Here is a 22,683-nt window from a genome sequence, read left to right as displayed (position 1 = left end):
AGTGTTTAGGCTCAGCACACCCACTGGGTGAGGAGCAGCCGCCAGCTCAGAGTCCTCAGGGCAGGGTCTAGGCTCGCATCCTCACACTTCATCAATATGTATAATATATAACGCCACTAATTAATAGGAGTTCAGTGAATTGATCTTGATTAAATCTCCTGATTACATAGCTTCATAGGAGTAGGGATAGAAAATGGACTTGGATAAACAGTTCATAATCAAACATAAAGGATAGACTCATCCGTTCATAATCACATGATTGATATTTCTCTGATTGATGGTTTCCTCAAAGGTCCCTCACAGCCAGTGGCTGAGCTGATAATGTCAAACTTAACATATTCTAGAATTGTGCGGTTATGTCATTATTTCCCTTGATGCTAAAGTCTCAAAGGCTGCAGTGCAGTCAGGGAGAGGGCCGCAGGGAGGGTGTAGGACTTACCATGGTGACCCCTAGCAGGACGTGTGAATAGGTTACCGTGGTGACCCCTAGCAGGACGTGTGTAGGTTACCATGGTGACCCATAGCAGGACGTGTGTAGGTTCCCTTGGTGACCCCTAGAAGGACTGGTGTGTGGTGTGGGTTACCATGGGGACCCATAGCAGGGCGTGTGTGTGGAGGTAACTGCGGTTACCCCTAGCAGGGCATGTGTGGGTTACCACGGTTACCCCTAGCAGGGCGTGCGTGTGGGTTACCACGGTTACCCCTAGCAGGGCATGTGTGTGTGTGGTGTGGGTTACCACGGTTTCCTTTGTCAGGGCGTGTGTGTGGGTTACCACGGTTACCCCTAGCAGGGCGTCTGTGCTCCTGTTGGCCCCAAGCCAATAACACTGCTTACAATCCACTATGGGCACAACTATCCTAAATATAACGTTGCCTACTGTTCAACAAATTATTGAATAACAATAAAGCATCAGTAACCAAGCAACCAAAGGTGCGTTACATAACGTTGCCGTGGGCCTTTGAGGGCAGAGGCAGGGCTTTACCTTCCAGGACTTACCTCCAGAATATGCTGAGCACGCATCTCCTTCTCCGCCCGAATCTGCTGCACACGCTGCATCTTCTCCTGCGTGTGTGTGTGTGTGTGTGTGTGTGTGTGTGTGTGTGTGTGTGTGTGTGTGTGTGTGTGTGTGTGTGTGTGCACGTGTGTGTGCAGAAGAGAAAAGGTAAGTATCTTTAATCTTTGCATTTTACAAGAGCATCAAGCAGTGATTATACAGTTTATACACATGCATATTATATATACACATGAATATATAATATAGTGGGATATATACACATGTATATATAATGTACACATATATTATATATATAGACATCTATATTGATGTGTATTCTATAAACATACACACACATATATTTATATATAGTAGCGACCGTGGGCGTGGTCCCGTGCTGAGGTGGGACCTCTGGCGCCCCTCCTAGGTCCGTGGCGGCGGGGCCATTGTGTGGGGTTTGTCTCTCTGGGAGGGTCAGTGTTATTGGTTGTTACTGAGTTATTGTTCCGACACCGTCACCGAGACGTTATGTCCATTGGTTATCTTGAGTGTGTTTTTGTGCGTCATGTGCGTCAAATAAAGGCAACGCTCGTAGTCGAGAGTTGTATGACAGCTGAACCTGGGCTCCCGTCTCGTCCTTCCCGTGCTGATCGCCACAATAAATATATCGATTACAGGGCTCATGTTCATCTTTTAAAAAAAATGAAAGTCTAACCTGCTGCTTCTGAATCTTCATCTGCTCCTTCCTCTTCCTCCTCTCCTCTCCAGCCAGGACCGCTGGAACACAAACCGGGTTCAGTAAGGTTCCACTGTGTTCACTGACCGGTTCCACCGTGTTCAGTAACCGGTTCCACCGTGTTCACTGACCGGTTCCACCGTGTTCAGTAACCGATTCCACCGTGTTCACTGACCGGTTCCACCGTGTTCAGTGACCGGTTCCACCGTGTTCACTGACCGGTTCCACCGTGTTCACTGACCGGTTCCACCGTGTTCACTGACCAGTTCCTCATGTTGGGCTTAACTCATTGAGATGTGTCCCCTGCAGTGTTCTCCAGCAGGGGGCAGGTGACGGTGGTGATAACACTGATGGAAGGTTAGAGAGGTTCTCGGCCCACCTTGCTGTCTCCTGCAGTGTTCTCCAGCAGGGGGCAGGTGAGGGGGGTGATAACACTGACGGAAGGTTAGATTAGGTTAGGGAGGTTCTCGGCCCACCTTGCTGTCTCCGGGCCTCCTTGGCTGCCCGGGCTACCGCAAGCCTCTCCAGCTTCCTCATCTCCTTGATCTGAGTGGCCTGCCGAGCGATCTCTGCAGAGGACAAGGGGTCAGAGGTCACAGACTGTACCCCAAACCCATCACCAGCCTCCTGGGGTCAGAGGTCACAGGCTCCCCCCAATCCCACCGTAAGCCTCCTTGGGTCACAGGTTGCACCCCTAACCCCAGGGACCAAACCCCAGGATCAGATCAGATACCTTCTGGTCCTTCTATAGGGTACCTGCGGGTCCTTCTATAGGGTACCTTCTGGTCCTTCTATAGGGTACCTTCTGGTCCTTCTATGGGGTACCTTCTGGTCCTTCTATAGGGTACCTTCTGGTCCTTCTAGGGTACCTTCTGGTCCTTCTATAGGGCACCTTCTGGTCCTTCTATAGGGTACCTTCTGGTCCTTCTATAGGGTACCTTCTGGTCATTCTATAGGGTACCTTCTGGTCCTTCTATAGGGTACCTTCGGGTCCTTCTATAGGGTACCTTTGGGTCCTTCTATAGGGTACCTTCTGGTCCTTCTATAGGGTACCTTCTGGTCCTTCTATAGGGTACCTTCTGGTCCTTCTATAGGGTACTTTCTAGTCCTTCTATAGGGTACCTTCGGGTCCTTCTATAGGGTACCTTCGGGTCCTTCTATAGGGTACCTTCTGGTCCTTCTATAGGGTACCTTCTGGTCCTTCTATAGGGTACTTTCTAGTCCTTCTATAGGGTACCTTCGGGTCCTTCTATAGGGTACCTTCGGGTCCTTCTATAGGGTACCTTCTGGTCCTTCTATAGGGTACCTTCGGGTCCTTCTATAGGGTACCTTCGGGTCCTTCTATAGGGTACCTTCTGGTCCTTCTATAGGGTACCTTCTGGTCCTTCTATAGGGTACCTTCGGGTCCTTCTATAGGGTACCTTCGGGTCCTTCTATAGGGTACCTTCCGGTCGGTTCTATGCGTACCTTGGGCTTCTAGTTTGCGTAGCAGTTTTAGTCCGCTGGCGTCCTGGACGTCTCCGTGGCGGGGGGGTTGGCGGGGGGGTTGGCGGGGGGATGGCCCCGGGCCCTGCCGACTCCGCCTCCCGTCCATGGCCACGATGCATGGAGCAACCTGCTCCTCCCCCAGCAGGAACCACTGGGAGCCCTGGGGCCAGGAGAACACACTGACTGGGAGCCCTGGGGCCAGGAGAACACACTGACTGGGAGCCCTGGGGCCAGGAGAACACACTGACTGGGAGCCCTGGGGCCAGGAGAACACACTGACTGGGAGCCCTGGGGCCAGGAGAACACACTGACTGGGAGCCCTGGGGCCAGGAGAACACACTGACTGGGAGCCCTGGGGCCAGGAGAACACACTGACTGGGAGCCCTGGGGCCAGGAGAACACACTGACTGGGAGCCCTGGGGCCAGGAGAACACACTGACTGGGAGCCCTGGGGCCAGGAGAACACACTGACTGGGAGCCCTGGGGCCAGGAGAACACACTGACTGGGAGCCCTGGGGCCAGGAGAACACACTGACTGGGAGCCCTGGGGCCAGGAGAACACACTGACTGGGAGCCCTGGGGCCAGGAGGGCCTCTAAAATGGGACTAAAGACTGAAAGCAGAAGGTACCTGGGGTCCTTCCCTCCCTTGGTAGAAGTCTCCCACTCTGATCTTGGTGCTGAAGCTGAAGTTGTCTCGTGTGATCTGCGTCATCCCGTTCCTGGAGAGGTACTACAGGAGAAGGAACAGATGGATGAAGTTGTCTCGTGTGATCTGCGTCATCCCGTTCCTGGAGAGGTACTACAGGAGAAGGAACAGATGGATGCCCGTCATCAGGTTACTGCAGTACAGTATGAAACCAGGCCAGGCGGTTCCCTACCTTCATGACGTCTGGGTACTGGCGCAGCTTCTTGCCACAGGGGGCGTAGTAGGACACCTCTCCCTGCAGACGGCCCCCCAGCGCCTGGATACGGGTCTCCCTCTGCCACCTGGAACACCAGGGTCACACCAATGGGTCACACCCAGGGTCACACCCAGGGTCACACCCAGGGTCACACCAATGGGTCACACCCAGGGTCACACCCAGGGTCACACCCGGGGTCACCTCCGGGGTCACCCCGGGGTCACCCCGGGGTCACCTCCGGGATCACCTCCGGGGTCACCCCGGGATCACCTCCGGGGTCACCTCCGGGGTCACCTCCGGGGTCACCCCGGGGTCACCTCCGGGGTCACCCCGGGGACACCTCCGGGGTCACCCCGGGATCACCTCCGGGGTCACCTCCGGGGTCACCCCGGGGTCACCTCCGGGGTCACCCCGGGGTCACCTCCGGGGTCACCTACGGGGTCCCAGGGTTAGAGACATGGCCAGGCCTGGTAAAGCCCGGCCAATCACCTTGTTCGGTACACATTAAAAGATTGGCCAGCCCACCTGTCAGTCTAACCTCCAAATATATTTTTTGATCAAATCATTCATCAATACATTCAATAGTTGTTTGTCATCCGGACATTAAACCCTCCCTCTAAGGGTTCAGTTCATCCTGCTCCCGTTCCTTCCAGATGGGCTCCTCTGATGTGGAGGGAGTTGGTGATGAGGTTCTCTTAAGGCCTAAAGCTGCTCTTCATGGCTCTAGCGTTAACCATCTAGAGCAGCTCTCGTCCTCTCCACTGAGCTGATGGTTCTGAGCTGATGGTTCTGAGCTGATGGTTCTGAGCGTTAACCCAACGTAGACAGAGTGGTCTTACCCGAACTGAAGGGGAACTCTGAGGACCTGCTCGTCAGTCACCCTCCTCCTCCTCCCTGTTCCTGGGGACAAAGGGACACATGAGGTACTGCTCCCCATCAGGGTAGACCGGCCTGCTCCACTGTGCTACTCCTTCTGTCTACTAAGAGGCCGGACCTCATGCATCCCTGCCTTAGACCCTAACCCGATTGGCATTACAGGGGTTTCTTTGAGTGATCCTTGTGCTCCGAGCGGAGCAGTGTGAAAGTGTTCCTCCACCTCATGGGGTGTAGGTCAGAGAGGTTAGTTACCATGAGCGGTGGAGGAGGGGGTGGAGGAGGAGGAGGTGGAGGAGGTGGAGGAGGAGGTGGAGGAGGTGGAGGAGGTGGAGGGGGTGGAGGAGGAGGTGGAGGAGGTAGAGGAGGAGGTGGAGGAGGTGCAGGAGGTGGAGGAGGGGGAGGAGGTGGAGGAGCGGGAGGAGGTGGGGGAGGGGGAGGAGGGGGAGGAGGTGGGGGTGGTGGAGGAGGGGGAGGAGGTGGGGGTGTAGGAGGAGGGGGAGGAGGTGGGGGTGTAGGTCAGAGAGGTTAGGTACCAGGAGCGGTGGAGGAGGGGGTGGAGGTGGGGGGGGGGCCGTAGGGCAGAGCGCCAGCAGGGGGCCCCGTGGTGGGGCCCTCCAGGGCCCGGGGCAGCGGGTCGCGGGGCCTGGAGAGCTGGAGGTTGAGGGGGGAGAAGCTGGAGGAGGAGGAGGGACAGAACAGGGAGCGCCTCAGTGTGGGAGGGGGTCCCTCCGCGTCCGCCTCCGGCCCCCCCCGATCCGGGGGGTCGTCCTCCGAGACGTCCGAGTCGCTCTCCAGACTGCTGTCTGAGGAGGGGGAGATGGGGGAGAGGAGGGGGAGAGGAGGGAGGGAGGAGGGGGAGAGGAGGGAGACAGGAGGAGGAGAGGAGGGAGGGAGGAGGGGGAGAGGAGGGAGGGAGGAGGGAGAGGAGGGAGAGAGGAGGGGGAGAGGAGGGAGAGAGGAGGGGGAGAGGAGGGAGGGAGGAGGGGGAGAGGAGGGAGACAGGAAGAGGAGAGGAGGGAGGGAGGAGGGGGAGAGGAGGGAGAGAGGAGGGGGAGAGGAGGGAGAGAGGAGGGAGGGAGGAGGGAGAGGAGGAGGAGAGAAAGGAGAGAGGAGGGAGAGAGGGAGGGAAAGGAGAGAGTAGAGGAAGAGGAGGGAGAGAGGGAGGAGAGAGGAGGGAGAGACGAGGGAGAGGAGGAGGAGAGAAAGGAGAGAGGAGGGAGAGAGGGAGGGAAAGGAGAGAGTAGAGGAAGAGGAGGGAGAGAGGGAGGAGAGAGGAGGGAGAGACGAGGGAGAGAGGTAGGAGAGAGGAGGGGGAGAGGAGGGAGAGAGGGAGGAGAGAGGAGGGAGAGACGAGGGAGAGAGGGAGGAGAGAGGAGGGGGAGAGGAGGGAGAGAGGGAGGAGAGAGGAGGGAGAGACGAGGGAGAGAGGGAGGAGAGAGGAGGGGGAGAGGAGGGAGAGAGGGAGGAGAGAGGAGGGAGAGACGAGGGAGAGAGGGAGGAGAGAGGAGGGAGAGACGAGGGGGAGAGGGAGGAGAGAGGAGGGCGAGACGAGGGAGAGAGGGAGGAGAGAGGAGGGGGAGAGGAGGGAAAAGGAGGGAGGGAGGAGGGAGAAAGGAGAGGGAGAGGAGGGAGGGAGGGAGGAGGGGGAGAGGAGGGAGAGAGGGAGGAGAGGAGGGGGAGAGGAGGGAGAGACGATAGGAAGATGAGAGAGAGAGGGAGGAGAGAGGAGGGGGAGAGGAGGGAGAAGGAGGGAGGGAGGAGGGAGAGAGGAGGGAGGGAGAGAGGAGGGAGAGAGGAGGGGGAGAGGAGGGAGAAGGAGGGAGACAGGGAGATGAATCAACAGGTCTGAGGTCTAACATTCCCCTCAGAAACATCGATGGTCCCGGCCCTCTGAGGAGCCAGGGAGGAGGAGCTATGAGGAGTCAGACCTGCCGGCACCGCATGAGGCTGTAGACGGTCTGTGTATTAACAGACAGGCTGTAGACGGTCTGTGTATTAACAGACAGGCTGTAGACGGTCTGTGTAATAACAGACAGGCTGTAGACGGTCTGTATATCAAACCCACCCGTCAGGCTGTAGACGGTCTGTGTAATAACAGACAGGCTGTAGACGGTCTGTATATTAAACCCACCCGTCAGGCTGTAGACGGTCTGTGTATTAACAGACAGGCTGTAGACGGTCTGTGTATTAACAGACAGGCTGTAGACGGTCTGTGTAATAACAGACAGGCTGTAGACGGTCTGTGTAATAACAGACAGGCTGTAGACGGTCTGTGTATTAACAGACAGGCTGTAGACGGTCTGTGTATTAACAGACAGGCTGTAGACGGTCTGTGTATTAACAGACAGGCTGTAGACGGTCTGTGTAATAACAGACAGGCTGTAGACGGTCTGTGTAATAACAGACAGGCTGTAGACGGTCTATATTAAACCCACCCGTCAGGCTGTAGAAGGTCTGTATATTAAACCCACCCGACAGGCTGTAGACGGTTTGTGTATTAACAGACAGGCTGTAGACGTTCTGTATAATAACAGACAGGCTGTAGACGGTCTGTATATTAAACCCACCCGTCAGGCTGTAGACGGTCTGTATATTAAACCCACCCGACAGGCTGTAGACGGTCTGCGTATTAAACCCACCCGACAGGCTGTAGATGGTTTGTGTATTAAACCCACCCGACAGGCTGCCGTCCTCCTCCTCGTCATCCTCTTCGTCGTCCTCTTCCTCCTCCAGGGAGTCTTCTGAATCCTTGCTGCTGCTGATGTCCGACTCCGTGCTCCTGAGGGCTGCGTCCGAGGGAGCTGAGCGCCCGCCCCTGGTGGGCCCGTGGGCCGCGGCGGAGGAGGGGGGGGGCCTCCGGGCCCCGGTGCAGAGGTCCACCGGCAGGGGAAGGGGCTCCGGCGCGCGGGCCCTGGTGGTGAGGGCCAGGGGGGCGTCCTGGACGTCCAGCGGGGGCGGCAGGGCCCCGTTGGTCAGCGCACTCAGGAACAGGTTGGTGTGGCTCCAGGGGGAGGGGGGCGGAGACGAAGGCCGCCTCCTCAGACCTCTGTGGGAGCCCGGGGGGTCCCGCCTGAAGGAGCCCTGTGGGAGGAAGGGCTGGACGCACAGGGGAGCGGCAAGCTGGTCAGTATTCACCGCCGTGCCATCTGGTTCAAAGCGCTTCAGCTACACCAGACCCTGTGCTGTACGTGAGCTGCACCTTACCCCCCCACTGCCGGGCTGCTCACCTGCTGCAGGGTGGAGGCCTGGAGGGAGGCGTCGCGGGGGCGGGGCTGGGTGAGCTGGGTCAGAGCCCTGGCTCTGTGTGAGGGGGAGGCGGGGCCCGAGGGAGGCGTGGGGGACGAGGGGTGAGACGGGGACTTGGGCGAGGAGGAGTGCATGGGGGAGGAGCAGTGGGAGGACGGGGGTCCGGCAGAGGTCTCTCTGTGGGGGGCCGGAACCATCGCTGGAGGCTGGTGACCGGCGGCCAATCCGGTGGTCTGGATAACACTGGTGTGCTGCGTGGGCTCCTCCCCCTCCTCCTCCTCCTCCTCCCCCCCCCCCCCCCCTCGTCCAGGGGCGGAGCGCTATGGTGGCCAGGGAGGAAGACTGGGGCTGGGAGGAGGAGGAAGACCTCTTCCTGCCGCGCGCCTCCTCCCCTTCAGACGCCCTCTTCCTCTTCCTCTCCGGGGTCGGCCCCTGAGCGGGGGGCTGAGGAAGAGGAGGTTAGGGGGTCACACACACACACACACACACACACACACACACACACACACACACACACACACACACACACACACACACACACACACACACCTTCAGCTTCCCTCGAGCGTCCTCAGAGTCGTCGCTGTCGCTGGACAGCTCCTCGTCCTCTTCCTCGTCGTCTTCGTCGTCCAGGTCGCTGCTGCTCACTCCATCGTCACTGGAGCTCTCCAAGGAGGAAGCCGATTGGCTGCCGCACTCTGGCGGGCTGGGGCTCAACGCCTGAGAGAAACAACAAGAGTCAGGGAGGAGGAGCTCTGAGGAGTCAAGGAGGAGGAGCTCTGAGGAGTCAGGGAGGAGGAGCTCTGAGGAGTGAGGGAGGAGGAGGAGTCAGGGAGGAGGAGCTCTGAGGAGTCAGGGAGGAGCTCTGAGGAGTCAGGGAGGAGGAGGAGTCAGGGAGGAGGAGGAGTCAGGGAGGAGGAGCTCTGAGGAGTCAGGGAGGAGGAGCTCTGAGGAGTCAGGGAGGAGGAGCTCTGAGGAGTCAGGGAGGAGGAGCTCTGAGGAGGAGGAGGAGTCAGGGAGGAGGAGGAGTCAGGGAGGAGGAGGAGGAGGAGGAGGAGGAGAGGGAGGAGGAGGAGGAGGAGCAGCAGCACATAGTGACCTGCTCTCTCTGCGGGCTCTGCTGCTCCGGAGCCCCCGGGCTGCTCCTGGTGGCTCTGCTCCTCTCCAGGGAGAGGGCCCGCTGGGCGGGGGCCCGGTGAGGGGCCCCGTTCCCAGCCGGGGGGGATCGGACCGCCCCCCCGTTCACAGCTCTCCTGGTTCCTGGAGAACAGGAGACAGGGAGCGTTATCACCTTGAGCCTGGCTCCAGGCTACGCACCTTGAGCCTGGCTCCAGGCTACGCACCTTGAGCCTGGCTCCAGGCTACACTGGCTCCAGGCTACTCTGGCTCCAGGCTACTCACCTATAGCATGGCTCCAGGCTACGCACCTTTAGCATGGCTCCAGGCTACTCACCTATAGCATGGCTCCAGGCTACGTACCTTTAGCATGGCTCCAGGCTACGCACCTTTAGCATGGCTCCAGGCTACGCACCTTGAGCATGGCTCCAGGCTACTCACCTATAGCATGGCTCCAGGCTACGCACCTTGAGCATGGCTCCAGGCTACTCACCCATAGCATGGCTCCAGGCTACGTACCTTTAGCATGGCTCCAGGCTACGCACCTTTAGCATGGCTCCAGGCTACGTACCTTTAGCAGCAGCGGTGGCGGCGGCAGAGCGGTCGTTTGGGGCGGGGCCGAGCTGGAAGGCGTGGTGGTTGTGGAAGGGGGGGGGAAACAGGGGGGGCAGCCCCAGCAGGGGGTGGAAGAGGGCGCTGAGGCCGCGGGTCTCCGAGGCTCGCCACCAGTCTGAGGACGACAACAGCTCGGTCAGCACCTCCTGGGTCAGTACCACCTCGGTCAGTACCACCTCGGTCAGTACCTCCTGGGTCAGTACCTCCTGGGTCAGTACCACCTCGGTCAGTACCACCTCGGTCAGTACCTCCTGGGTCAGTACCTCCTGGGTCAGTACCTCCTGGGTCAGTACCACCTCGGTCAGTACCTCCTGGGTCAGTACCACCTGGGTCAGTACCTCCTGGGTCAGTACCTCCTGGGTCAGTACCACCTCGGTCAGTACCTCCTCGGTCAGTACCACCTGGGTCAGTACCACCTCGGTCAGTACCTCCTGGGTCAGTACCTCCTGGGTCAGTACCTCCTCGGTCAGTACCACCTCGGTCAGTACCACCTCGGTCAGTACCACCTGGGTCAGTACCTCCTGGGTCAGTACCTCCTCGGTCAGTACCACCTGGGTCAGTACCACCTGGGTCAGTACCTCCTGGGTCAGTACCTCCTGGGTCAGAACCACCTCGGTCAGTACCTCCTGGGTCAGTACCACCTCGGTCAGTACCACCTCGGTCAGTACCACCTCTGTCAGTACCTGACACTAGAGCTCTGAAACAGTCAGAGCTCTGAAACAGTCAGTACCTCCTGGGTCAGTACCACCTGGGTCAGTACCATCTCGGTCAGTACCTCCTGGGTCAGTACCACCTCTGTCAGTACCACCTCGGTCAGTACCACCTCGGTCAGTATCACCTCGGTCAGTACCTGACTCTAGAGCTCTGAAACAGTCAGAGCTCTGACTGTTTCAGAGCTCTGACTCTAGAGCTCTGAAACAGTCAGAGTCATCTGTCTGGTCCACAGCCAGCCTTCGTGGGCTCCTGAGTGAGGCCGTGTGAGGCTGAACTAGGAGGAGTACTGGACCACAGACCAGCCTCCGCCCCCCGCTGGGTGAGCGTGCTTATTGAGCCCTGGGGGCCACCAGGGAAACACAAGACAAGAAGCTCCTCCTGTCCGGGCACTCAAACACAGGACGGTATCAGCCCCTGAGGAACCAGGGAACCTAGACCACTGCAGATGAAGCGGCCTTGGTGTGCGTGTCTCACCTGGGAAGGCCCCCAGCTGAGGATGGGCCCCAAGGGCAGCGGACACGCCCAGGGTCCCCAGGCCTCCGAACTCGGAGCGTCCGGAGCCGGCGGCGGCGGCGAACAGGCCGAAGGCGGGGTGGCCGAGGAGCGGGAAGGCGCCGGAGCCCCCGGACAGGCTGAAGGGCTGGTCGGCCATCTGGAACAAAGGACCTGGAGGAGACAAGGGGAGAGCGGGGCCACGTTAGTGGAGCTCTGAGGCCTCTAGGACCAACATGGAGGTCCACGTTAGTGGAGGTCTGAGGCCTGTAGGACCAACATGGAGGTCCACGTTAGTGGAGGTCTGAGGCCTGTAGGACCAACATGGAGGTCTATGTTAGTGGCGGTCTAGGTCTGAGGCCTCTAGGACCAACATGGAGGTCCACGTTAGTGGAGGTCTGAGGCCTGTAGAACCAACATGGAGGTCTACGTTAGTGGAGGTCATAGTCTGCTGCCTGTAGGACCAACATGGAGGTCTACGTTAGTGGAGGTCTAGGTCTGAGGCCTGTAGGACCAACATGGAAGCCTAGGGATGGGTTTAAACATGCAGGAAGATCAGGAAGATTAAGGAGACTTATGGTTTGGACTAACTCCAGACATTGGGGAAAATGTGGAATAAAGAGATAAGTAAAATGTTTAATAAATAAAGTGTGAATGATAAGAAAAATACATGAATAGTGTGGTCTGAGTGGAGGATGGATCGGATTATTTCAGTGACCATAAAGCAGCCAAAAACAGCTCCTGGGCTGGACGATGGCGAGATAAAGCCAAGCTGTGTGAGTTCCACTGCCACTGCTAGACTGGTGCATTCCCCTCCCGGCCATGCAGCCGGGGCACTACATATATTACACACACAGAAACTTCCACAAACAGCTTGTCTAAGCAGTTCTGCTTTGACGCATGTGTGTCAGGTGATTCACAGTGCCACAAAACCTGGCATCTTGAACGATTTATCACTGCTCCATTAAATATCCAGACAGTCCCTAAAGCTTAGTGGTGAACGAGGAACATTTGATCGTGATTTCGGTTTTTGAGTCAATTGGTCTAGTAATAGAAGAGAGTTGAAACGATTTATTTATTTGGAACTTTTTTGTCTCGTATATTTATTTTATTCATTAGATGTTATATATAACTTGCAGCTGGATTCATATTTGAACATTATTTTCATGTATTTTTTTAAGGGGGAATTTTAGTTTTTAGTTGTTTTTTTCTGAAAATAATAGTTTAGATAATTGTGATTTTAATATTGACAAAAATAATCATGATTTTTTTTTTCCCCCATAATCGAGCAGCCCTACTCCCTGCTCCAGCACAGGGACAGGAACGCTTTAGAGAATCTACGGGTTCTGAGGGTGCTATAGGGACACTGAGGTTCTGAGGGAGCTATAGTGACACTGAGGTTCTGTGGGTGCTATAGTGACACTGAGGTTCTGAGGGTGCTATAGTGACACTGAGGTTCTGAGGGTGCTGTAGTGACACTGAGGTTCTGAGGGTGCTATAGGGACACTGAGGTTCTGAGGGTGCTATAGTGACACTGAGGTTCTGTGGGTGCTATAGTGACACTGAGGTTCTGTGGGTGCTATAGTGACACTGAGGTTCTGAAGGTGCTATAGTGACACTGAGGTTCTGAGGGTGCTATAGTGACACTGAGGTTCTGTGGGTGCTATAGTGACACTGAGGTTCTGAGGGTGCTATGACACTGAGGTTCTGAGGGTGCGATAATGACACTGAGGTTCTGAGGGTGCTATAGTGACACTGAGGTTCTGAGGGTGCTATAGTGACACTGAGGTTCTGAGGGTGCTATAGTGACACTGAGGTTCTGAGGGAGCTATAGTGACACTGAGGTTCTGAGGGTGCTATGACACTGAGGTTCTGAGGGTGCTATAGTGACACTGAGGTTCTGAGGGTGCTATAGTGACACTGAGGTTCTGAGGGTGCTATAGTGACACTGAGGTTCTGAGGGTGCTATAGTGACACTGAGGTTCTGAGGGTGCTATAGTGACACTGAGGTTCTGAGGGTGCTATAGTGACACTGAGGTTCTGAGGGTGCTATAGTGACACTGAGGTTCTGAGGGTGCTATAGTGACACTGAGGTTCTGAGGGTGCTATAGTGACACTGAGGTTCTGAGGGTGCTATAGTGACACTGAGGTTCTGAGGGTGCTATAGTGACACTGAGGTTCTGAGGGTGCTATAGTGACACTGAGGTTCTGCTGGTGCTGTAGTGACACTGAGGTTCTGAGGGTGCTATGACACTGAGGTTCTGAGGGTGCTATAGTGACACTGAGGTTCTGTGGGTGCTATAGTGACACTGAGGTTCTGTGGGTGCTATAGTGACACTGAGGTTCTGAGGGTGCTATAGGGACACTGAGGTTCTGAGGGTGCTATAGTGACACTGAGGTTCTGTGGGTGCTATAGTGACACTGAGGTTCTGAGGGTGTTATAGTGACACTGAGATTCTGAGGGTGCTATAGTGACACTGAGGTTCTGTGGGTGCTATAGTGACACTGAGATGCCAATCTGTTTCACCACTCAGTGCTCGGTGACGGTCCCCAATAAATTATCTGGAGAACCTCCCTGCGTTTGGAATGAATAATTCAGGAGGATGTCTCCAGTGTGTTCATCATTGTAACAGCATGACAAAAAAAAAACGACCAATTCTTATTTGGAAGCATTTCTTATCCCCCCATTCTAAAACCCTCCCCCAATTCACAGTGTGAACATTTGCATGTTATTTCCACGGGTGGGCTGACAGTTTAGGTATCACTACTGCATAATAGCTTTGACCACATTAGTATGCAGCAGAAACACAAGGATGTCCGCACAGCTCAGCGCCGTGGCAGACGCCCCCGCGCCGCCGGGGTAACTGGAGCTAAAGGCTGTCAGCCCGCCGCCGGCACACCGCCGCCGCAGCCACCGCCGCCGCCGCCACCGCCGCTGCCCCGCTCTTAATCTGTGGCACTAATTAATTCAGCAACTTTCCCGCTCCGACCAAAACTGTTGGAGAAAGTGTGAGCTTGGGCTGTGAGAGGCTGCTGGGGCACCTTAATGCGCCCAGTCTTAATTACACCTGGGTGAAAAAACATCTGCCGGAGCGTGAGCGGAATAATGAAATGTAACGCCCTGGAAGTGAATTAGGCCTCTGGAATAATGAGGTGACCCCGCGCTGGGCAGCACCCTAGAGCAGACTCACGCAGAGAACCTGAGCAGTTAACTGAGAAGACCTCTACAACCCTTACTACGTCACAAGTCCTCTCAACAGTTACTACGTCACAAGTAGAGCTGTGTTGAAAAGATCGATTTTCCGATTTTTAATGGATTCGCATATTAATGACCGATTATCGATTCGTACGTCCAAAGATCGATTTTCTTTAATTAAAATTATTATTATTTATTTTTTTCAGTTTCAGTACTTCTCAGTTTATTAGTGTGAGCAGTTTGAAAGTAAAAATGCTTTTGGTAGCAACCGCTTTTGGGTGAATTCTTAATTATTTTCAAGCATAATAATAATGCACTGGTTAGTGTCCCAGTAGGAATCCACTGTTGCAGATATAGTCACCTCAATGATGTCCTACATTTATTGTCCTGAATTATCTTTCTTGAAGGTAGATTGACCCTTAACCTTTTCATCAGTTTTCCAGCCATCAGTAACTACCAATACTTGTAAGATTTGCTGTTTAATATTGATATAATACTAGTTTTAATATGTTGCTTCTCTACACAGTCATGAAGTGAAGGAAACGGTTCAAATACATTTTTCATTTTTAATAACATTAACCCCCGGATCGAATCGAAATCGGATCGAAAATCAGATCAAAATCGGATCGAATCCGATGTAATCTGAGAAAATCTGAAAAAATCGATTCTGAAATTTAAAAATCGGAATCGAATCGATTCTTGAAATTTGAATCGAAACCCAGCTCTAGTCGCAAGTCCTCTCAACAGTCACTACGTCACAAGTCCTCTCAACAGTTCCTACGTCACAAGTCCTCTCAACAGTTCCTACGTCACAAGTCCCCTCAACAGTTCCTACGTCACAAGTCCTCTCAACAGTTACTACGTCACAAGTCCTCTCAACAGTTCCTACGTCCCATGCCTCTCTCGTCTCCTAGCTACGTACCGCAGGGGGGGTCTCCGGGGGGCGGCACGCCCTCAGAGGGGGTCTGGGCCGGGGTGGGGGGGCCCGGGGAAGAGGCCAGCCTCCCTCCGGACTCCATACCTGTCAAACACAATCAGCACTTTAACACAGGGAGGAGGAGGAGGAGAAACACCACCTCCTGCTCCATCACAGACACCGTATTCAGATAGGCGCGCCCTCTGTTCTGTCTCCATCACCCCAGCCAGGGCCTTTGGTTAAGCAGGAAGCTTACAGGAGGCCCTACCTGGTGCTACAGCAGGCCCTACCTGGTGCTACAGGAGGCCCTACCTGGTGCTACAGCAGGCCCTACCTGGTGCTACAGGAGGCCCTACCTGGTGCTACAGCAGGCCCTACCTGGTGCTACAGCAGGCCCTACCTGGTGCTACAGGAGGCCCTACCTGGCAGGCCCTACCTGGTGCTACAGGAGGCCCTACCTGGTGTTACAGGAGGCCCTACCTGGGGTTACAGGAGGCCCTACCTGGCAGGCCCTACCTGGTGCTACAGGAGGCCCTACCTGGTGTTACCGGAGGCCCTACCTGGTGCTACAGCAGGCCCTACCTGGCAGGCCCTACCTGGTGCTACAGGAGGCCCTACCTGGTGTTACAGGAGGCCCTACCTGGTGCTACAGGAGGCCCTACCTGGCAGGCCCTACCTGGGGTTACAGGAGGCCCTACCTGGTGCTACAGCAGGCCCTACCTGGTGCTACAGGAGGCCCTAGCTGGGGTTACAGGAGGCCCTACCTGGCAGGCCCTACCTGGTGCTACAGCAGGCCCTACCTGGTGTTACAGCAGGCCCTACCTGGTGCTACAGGAGGCCCTACCTGGTGTTACAGGAGGCCCTACCTGGGGTTACAGGAGGCCCTACCTTGCAGGCCCTACCTGGTGCTACAGCAGGCCCTACCTGGTGCTACAGGAGGCCCTACCTGGTGCTACAGGAGGCCCTACCTGGTGCTACAGCAGGCTCTACCTGGTGCTACAGCAGGCCCTACCTGGTGCTACAGGAGGCCCTACCTGGTGTTACAGGAGGCCCTACCTGGGGTTACAGGAGGCCCTACCTGGCAGGCCCTACCTGGTGCTACAGCAGGCCCTACCTGGTGCTACAGGAGGCCCTACCTGGTGCTACAGGAGGCCCTACCTGGCAGGCCCTACCTGGTGCTACAGGAGGCCCTACCTGGCAGGCCCTACCTGGTGCTACAGGAGGCCCTACCTGGTGCTACAGCAGGCCCTACCTGGTGTTACACGAGGCCCAACCTGGTGCTACAGCAAGCCCTACCTGGTGCTACAGGAGGCCCTACCTGGTGTTACAGGAGGCCCTACCTGGTGCTACAGCAGGCCCTACCTGGCAGGCCCTACCTGGTGTTACAGCAGGCCCTACCTGGCAGGCCCTACCTGGTGCTACAGCAGGCCCTACCTGGTGCTACAGCAGGCCCTACCTGGTGTTTTTATTATTACCGCCACACCCCCGCCTCCCAAATCCTCTCTAACACCTCAACCAGATTGCGGTTTTGCCGCCTCAGCCTTTCTCTGCTGGACTATTTTATATCACAGCAACAATGTGGAGCTCTCCCCGGTGGCTCCAGGCTCTCAGACGAGGAGGTGATTAACTGGAGGAGAGGAGGCCTCATCTGAATATCAAGAGATGTCCCTCACTGCCAACGCCGGAGGAGACACCGTGACACCACGCTAGTTACACATGCACATGAACACATCCAAAGATAAATATTACATGCATACACACATGGAAGCCAAATCTAATCTGAATACACTCGCGTACATGGAAGCTAGCGCTATATACATAAACATGGAAGCTAAAGCTAAACACACACACACACAAGCTTTAGCTATATATACATATATTTATATATAAACATGGAAGCTATTGGCGGGCTTGAGAGAATGAGCCATGCATAGTGTGTGTGTTTCTCATTTGTAGATAGGAGGTGACTTCATATCAATGATCCTCTCAGAAGAACCGCCCTGTTGATCCCAGCCTGTCCCTGCTGCGGTCCCCCACTGCGGTCAGTCGTGGAACACCACACCCAGCTGCTTTCTGTGATGCTGTGTCCAGCTCTACGGTGCCACTACGGCACCAGGGATCCAGCCACCACTACGAGACCCACTTCTGCATTTCACTGCCAGTGTCGCAAATGCTGGTTTCCTCTTGGGCCATCGTGTTCTGCAGCCAAAGCAAACTGACATTTCAGTATAGCAGATCAAATGTTTCCTTATGTTCAAGTCTCACCAAAAACATTTAAAGGGAGAGCCAGCGAAACGTCTCCCGGGAGGGACTCCACCACCCGTTAAGATCAGCCTGGTAAACACACCCTGGGTTGTTGTGTTCTGAGGGGACAGTGATTTGAACGCTCTTTGTTACAACACATAATTAAGAGACCTAAATAAATATTTGGGCGCTAACCCAAACAGGACCTTCTGCTAGAGCTACGAGGTATGACGGACAGACGGCCACGCCGGGCTGAAAGTCATCGCCCTCAGGGACTCCTTCCTTCCCCATCTCCCTCCCCTCCCCTCCCTAGGACAATCCCTCCCCCGCCAGTGACACTAGGTAAAGATGCTAGGTATAGACGCTAGGTATAGAGGCTATAGGCGCTAGGTATGGATGCTAGGTATAGACGCTAGGTATAAACGCTATAGGCGCTAGGTATGGATGCTAGGTATAGACTCTAGGTATAGACGCTATAGGCGCTAGGCAGTGTTTCCCACACATTGACGAGACTATGGCGCCCCGCCATAGTCTAATTTCGGCCGCCATAGTCTCTGCGTGCACATGAATTATTATTAGGGGTCCAAGCCAACAGGTTGGATCCCTATTGTTTTTGTAAGGATTTTTCTTCCTATTATTATTATTCCCAGCTAGAAGTGGTACCACAGCCCAAACCGTAAATGGTGCCGACACGCCAATTGCATGACTAGATCCAGGTCGGTGAGGTGACGGCAGACGACAAAATCCAGACATGCCGGCCACTAGGTGGCGCTATACCAAGGAATACGCGTTTGGGGCTATAACTCCCACACCGAACCTTCCACAGTCAAAAACTTGTACCCACATATTCACTGGAGTCTGCTGCATCTTTTGACATAGGCCACGCCCATTTGCGTCTATAATTTTTTTTCGCAAAATCGCGAAAACCGCAAAACTGTTTTTCCCTACTCCTCCCACATTTCTTGACCAATCGACACCAAACTTTGCACACGACATCGTCAGACGAACACGAAAAGAAAATCTCAAACACTTTTTGATCCGACCTTCGACTACGAAACGGTAGCGTTTTGAATATTTGTTTATTAGCTACGTTTTACGACGATACGCAAAAATTCAGAAAATACCAAAATTAGACCTCGGATCAAGTCCAAATTTTAGACACATGTCGGTGCTACCCTTAATGGCGTTCAGTAAAGAATTCGGAATATTTCGTCATTAGGGGGCGCAATAAACGAGGAAATTGTATATCTTCTAATTGGCCAAAGGAATGTTCTTCAAACTCAAGGGAAACCATCAAGGGGCAAACCCGAATCTATATAGAAAATATGGCCAAGAATTATTAATGTGGGCGGGAGTTTTTGGCAAAGGAAAATTGTCTTGGGAAAATTTCGCCAACAGGGCGGCGCCAAAAAACGACGACATTGTCTATCTCCTATTTGGCCAATGGAATGTTCTGAAAACGTGTTTTAGGCTATAACTCCCACACCGAAGCTCCCACAGTCAAAACCTTTATATCCACATGTTGTTCACGGTAACGTTTTGAATACTTGCTTCGCGTTGTGCCGGCGAAATGCACATTTCTTGTCGCGTTGTGCCGGCGAAAGGCACACTTCTTGGACCCCTGCATAACTGCTTGCAGTTCTAGTTATTATTATTATTATTATTTTATTTTTTTTTGCTCAGACGAAGTTTGTGTCGCTCTCATTGGGATTGGATTCCCCCCCCCCCCCCCCCTGTCAACAATCGCTCCATACCCCCCCCCCTCCTCCCCCCGTCAACAATCACTCCATACCCCCCCCCCCCCGTCAACAATCGCTCCATACCACCCCCACCCCCCCCCCCCCCCCCCGTCAGCAATCGCTCCATACCCCCGTCAACAATCGCTCCATACCCCCGTCAACAATCGCTCCATACCCCACCCCCCCCCCCCCCCCCCCCCCCCCCCCCCCATAGTGTCCAAAATTGTGGTGGGAAACACTGCTAGGTATAGACGCTAGTAGGTATAGACGCTAGGTATAGACACTAAAGGCGCTAGGTATGGATGCTAGGTATAGACGATAGGAATAGACACTAGCTATAGACGATAGGAATAGACGCTAGGTATAGACGCTAGGTATAGACGCTATAGGCGCTAGGTATAGACGCTTGGTATAGACGCTAGGTATAGACACTAGGTATAGACACTAGGTAAAGACACTAGGTAAAGACACTAGGTATAGATACTAGGTGAAGACACTAGGTATAGCTACTAGGTATTAGACACTAGGTATAGACACTAGGTAAAGACACTAGGTAAAGACACTAGGTATAGATACTAGGTAAAGACACTAGGTATAGATACTAGGTAAAGACACTAGGTATAGCTACTAGGTATAGACACTAGGGATAGATACTAGGTAAAGACACTAGGTATAGCTACTAGGTATAGACACTAGGGATAGATACTAGGTAAAGACACTAGGTATAGACACTAGGTAAAGACACTAGGTAAAGACACTAGATAAAGACACTAGGTATATACTAGGTATAGACACTAGGTATAGACACTAGGTATAGACGATAGGAATAGACGATAGGAATAGACGCTATAGGCGCTAGGTATGGATGCTAGGTATAGACGCTAGGTATAGATGCTAGGTATAGACGCTAGGTAGATGCTAGGTATATACTAGGTATAGACACTAGGTATAGATATAGATACTAGGAATAGACACAGAACAATTGGATGAAGAGAGGAAGAGGTGGGAGACTATAAATCTGTTTTGCGAGTGCATATGTGCGTGTGTTTGATGTGTGTGATTCAGGTCGGGCTGTTAGCCTGTGAGCAGGCTGTGTCGGTCTCGTCCGTTCTGCAGGACGACAGATGGTCGATGCCAGTGAACAGCGATAATCCTGCTCTCACTCAGGCCCACCCGGCTATGAGCAACACAGACTGGTGACAACACCAACAGGAACCCAACGGCAACTGAACAGGAACCCAACCGGTTGGGAACTGAAAGGGAACCCAACAGGTTGGGAACTGAACGGGAACAGGAACCAAACAGGTTGGGAACTGAACGGGTTGAACGGGAACTAAACGGGAACTGAACAGGGGCTGGGAGGCTTGCAGCCCCAGAGGACGGCCTTGTTCTCCAGCGGGTGTGGGAGCCTCATGCGGGCTGCAGAGGAGCGGGGGCAGCTGCACCCCGGGACCGCTGGGTGACAGATGGCAGTGCTGGACCATGCTCGGCGGCCCCCCCAGCGTTCTCCGTGGGAAGGGGGGGCAATGCCACCAGTCCCACCAGTCCCACCAGTCCCACCAGTCCCACCAGTCCCACACGCTCCTCCGGCCCGGCCCAGCCCATCATCCCTGGTTCTAATCACACCTTGACCTGCTGTGCCCACCCTTCACACCTGGCTCCTCATCCATCATGACCCACAGTAACAGCCTGTCCTCCTGTGCGAGGAACAGAGCCCGTCACCATCACTCTGCAGGACCTCCTTCAGGGCCGCCTTCACGCCCAAAAGGCCTTTCTGCTCCCACCCACGTCTGCAGCACATATTGAATTCTACCGTCAATAAGAGAGGGGGAAAGGGAGGCAAACGACCTCTGATGGACGAGGCTGTGACGGATGAAACACATTCGTCCTTCACCGCCGCGTGAGCACGCCTGCCAACGAGCGCCCATCATCTCCCCCCTGAACGAGCCGGGGGGAGGGGGGGCCGGGAACGGGGATCCAGGTGAAACACGGAGACTGACATCCATCACGGACACATTCCTGGGGCGCCTGCTCCCCGGCCCGTCAGCCGCATGCATTAGCCATAAAATATGCAGGCTCCGCACGCATCTTAATGAGCTGAGGGGGGGAGGGAGGGGGACCAGGCATCAGCCCTGATTCAGCCGCCATCGGCAGCTCCCTCAATACAACAAAGGGGCACGGCCATCACACTAGCGGAGCAACGTGTTCTCTGTGGCAGACGGCACCTCGGTCTCTGTGTACCATGCTCCAAAAGGCAGAGTGGAGAGGGTTTAACAGATAATCACGCATACACCGTGATATTACTACACATTACACGGGTTCCCATCTCACCCTGCCTGTTTACTCCTACATCATTTTCCATCATTTCCTGAAGGCATCATCATTACTGTGATTATGTGCTGCTGATAATAAAAATAGGAGAGAAAAACATGCCCTCTCCTGGGGGTTACAGCGAGATGGTCTAGATTATGGTATATATGAGTAGAAGATGGTCTAGATTAGGGTCTATATGATAGAGTAGAATATGGTCTAGATTAGGTTCTATATGATAGAGTAGAAAAAGGTCTAGATTAGGGTCTATATGATAGAGTAGAAGATGGTCTAGATTAGGGTCTATGTGATAGAGTAGAAGATGGTCTAGATTAGGGTCTATATGATAGAGTAGAAGATGGTCTAGATTAGGGTCTATATGATAGAGTAGAAGATGGTCTAGATTAGGGTCTATGTGATAGAGTAGAAGATGGTCTAGATTAGGGTCTATATGATAGAGTAGAAGATGGTCTAGATTAGGGTCTATGTGATAGAGTAGAAGATGGTCTAGATTAGGGTCTATATGATAGAGTAGAAGATGGTCTAGATTAGGGTCCATATGATAGAGTAGAAGATGGTCTAGATTAGGGTCTATATGATAGAGTAGAAGATGGTCTAGATTAGGTTCTATATGATAGAGTAGAAAAAGGTCTAGATTAGGGTCTATATGATAGAGTAGAAGATGGTCTAGATTAGGGTCTATGTGATAGAGTAGAAGATGGTCTAGATTAGGGTCTATATGATAGAGTAGAAGATGGTCTAGATTAGGGTCTATGTGATAGAGTAGAAGATGGTCTAGATTAGGGTCTATGTGATAGAGTAGAAGATGGTCTAGATTAGGGTCTATATGATAGAGTAGAAGATGGTCTAGATTAGGGTCTATGTGATAGAGTAGAAGATGGTCTAGATTAGGGTCTATATGATAGAGTAGAAGATGGTCTAGATTAGGGTCCATATGATAGAGTAGAAGATGGTCTAGATTAGGGTCTATATGATAGAGTAGAAGATGGTCTAGATTAGGGTCTATATGATAGAGTAGAAGATGGTCTAGATTAGGGTCTATATGATAGAGTAGACGATGGTCTAGATTAGGGTCT

At 54.0% G+C, this 22,683-nt stretch overlaps 1 protein-coding gene across 1 annotated transcript in view; it reads right to left on the bottom strand.

Moving 5' to 3' along the window:
- LOC115533007 (bromodomain adjacent to zinc finger domain protein 2B-like) overlaps positions 1 to 22,683 on the bottom strand; it is a 60,626-nt gene that overhangs the window by 22,984 nt on the left and 14,959 nt on the right. Inside the window, 16 exon segments of the mRNA XM_030343164.1 lie at positions 998 to 1,063; positions 1,711 to 1,772; positions 2,208 to 2,300; positions 3,199 to 3,379; positions 3,849 to 3,950; positions 4,099 to 4,207; positions 4,962 to 5,022; positions 5,532 to 5,801; positions 7,674 to 8,094; positions 8,226 to 8,404; positions 8,406 to 8,688; positions 8,794 to 8,964; positions 9,344 to 9,504; positions 9,932 to 10,090; positions 11,164 to 11,355; positions 15,300 to 15,398. Of these exon segments, the coding sequence (XP_030199024.1) occupies positions 998 to 1,063; positions 1,711 to 1,772; positions 2,208 to 2,300; positions 3,199 to 3,379; positions 3,849 to 3,950; positions 4,099 to 4,207; positions 4,962 to 5,022; positions 5,532 to 5,801; positions 7,674 to 8,094; positions 8,226 to 8,404; positions 8,406 to 8,688; positions 8,794 to 8,964; positions 9,344 to 9,504; positions 9,932 to 10,090; positions 11,164 to 11,355; positions 15,300 to 15,396 (2,607 nt within the window). The 5' untranslated portion in view covers positions 15,397 to 15,398.

This window comes from Gadus morhua, chromosome 20 (assembly GCF_902167405.1).
Source record: "Gadus morhua chromosome 20, gadMor3.0, whole genome shotgun sequence".
Lineage (NCBI taxonomy): Eukaryota > Metazoa > Chordata > Actinopteri > Gadiformes > Gadidae > Gadus > Gadus morhua.
The sequence above is the reverse complement of the archived record's forward strand: the minus strand, read 5'-3'. Positions and strand labels throughout refer to the sequence as shown.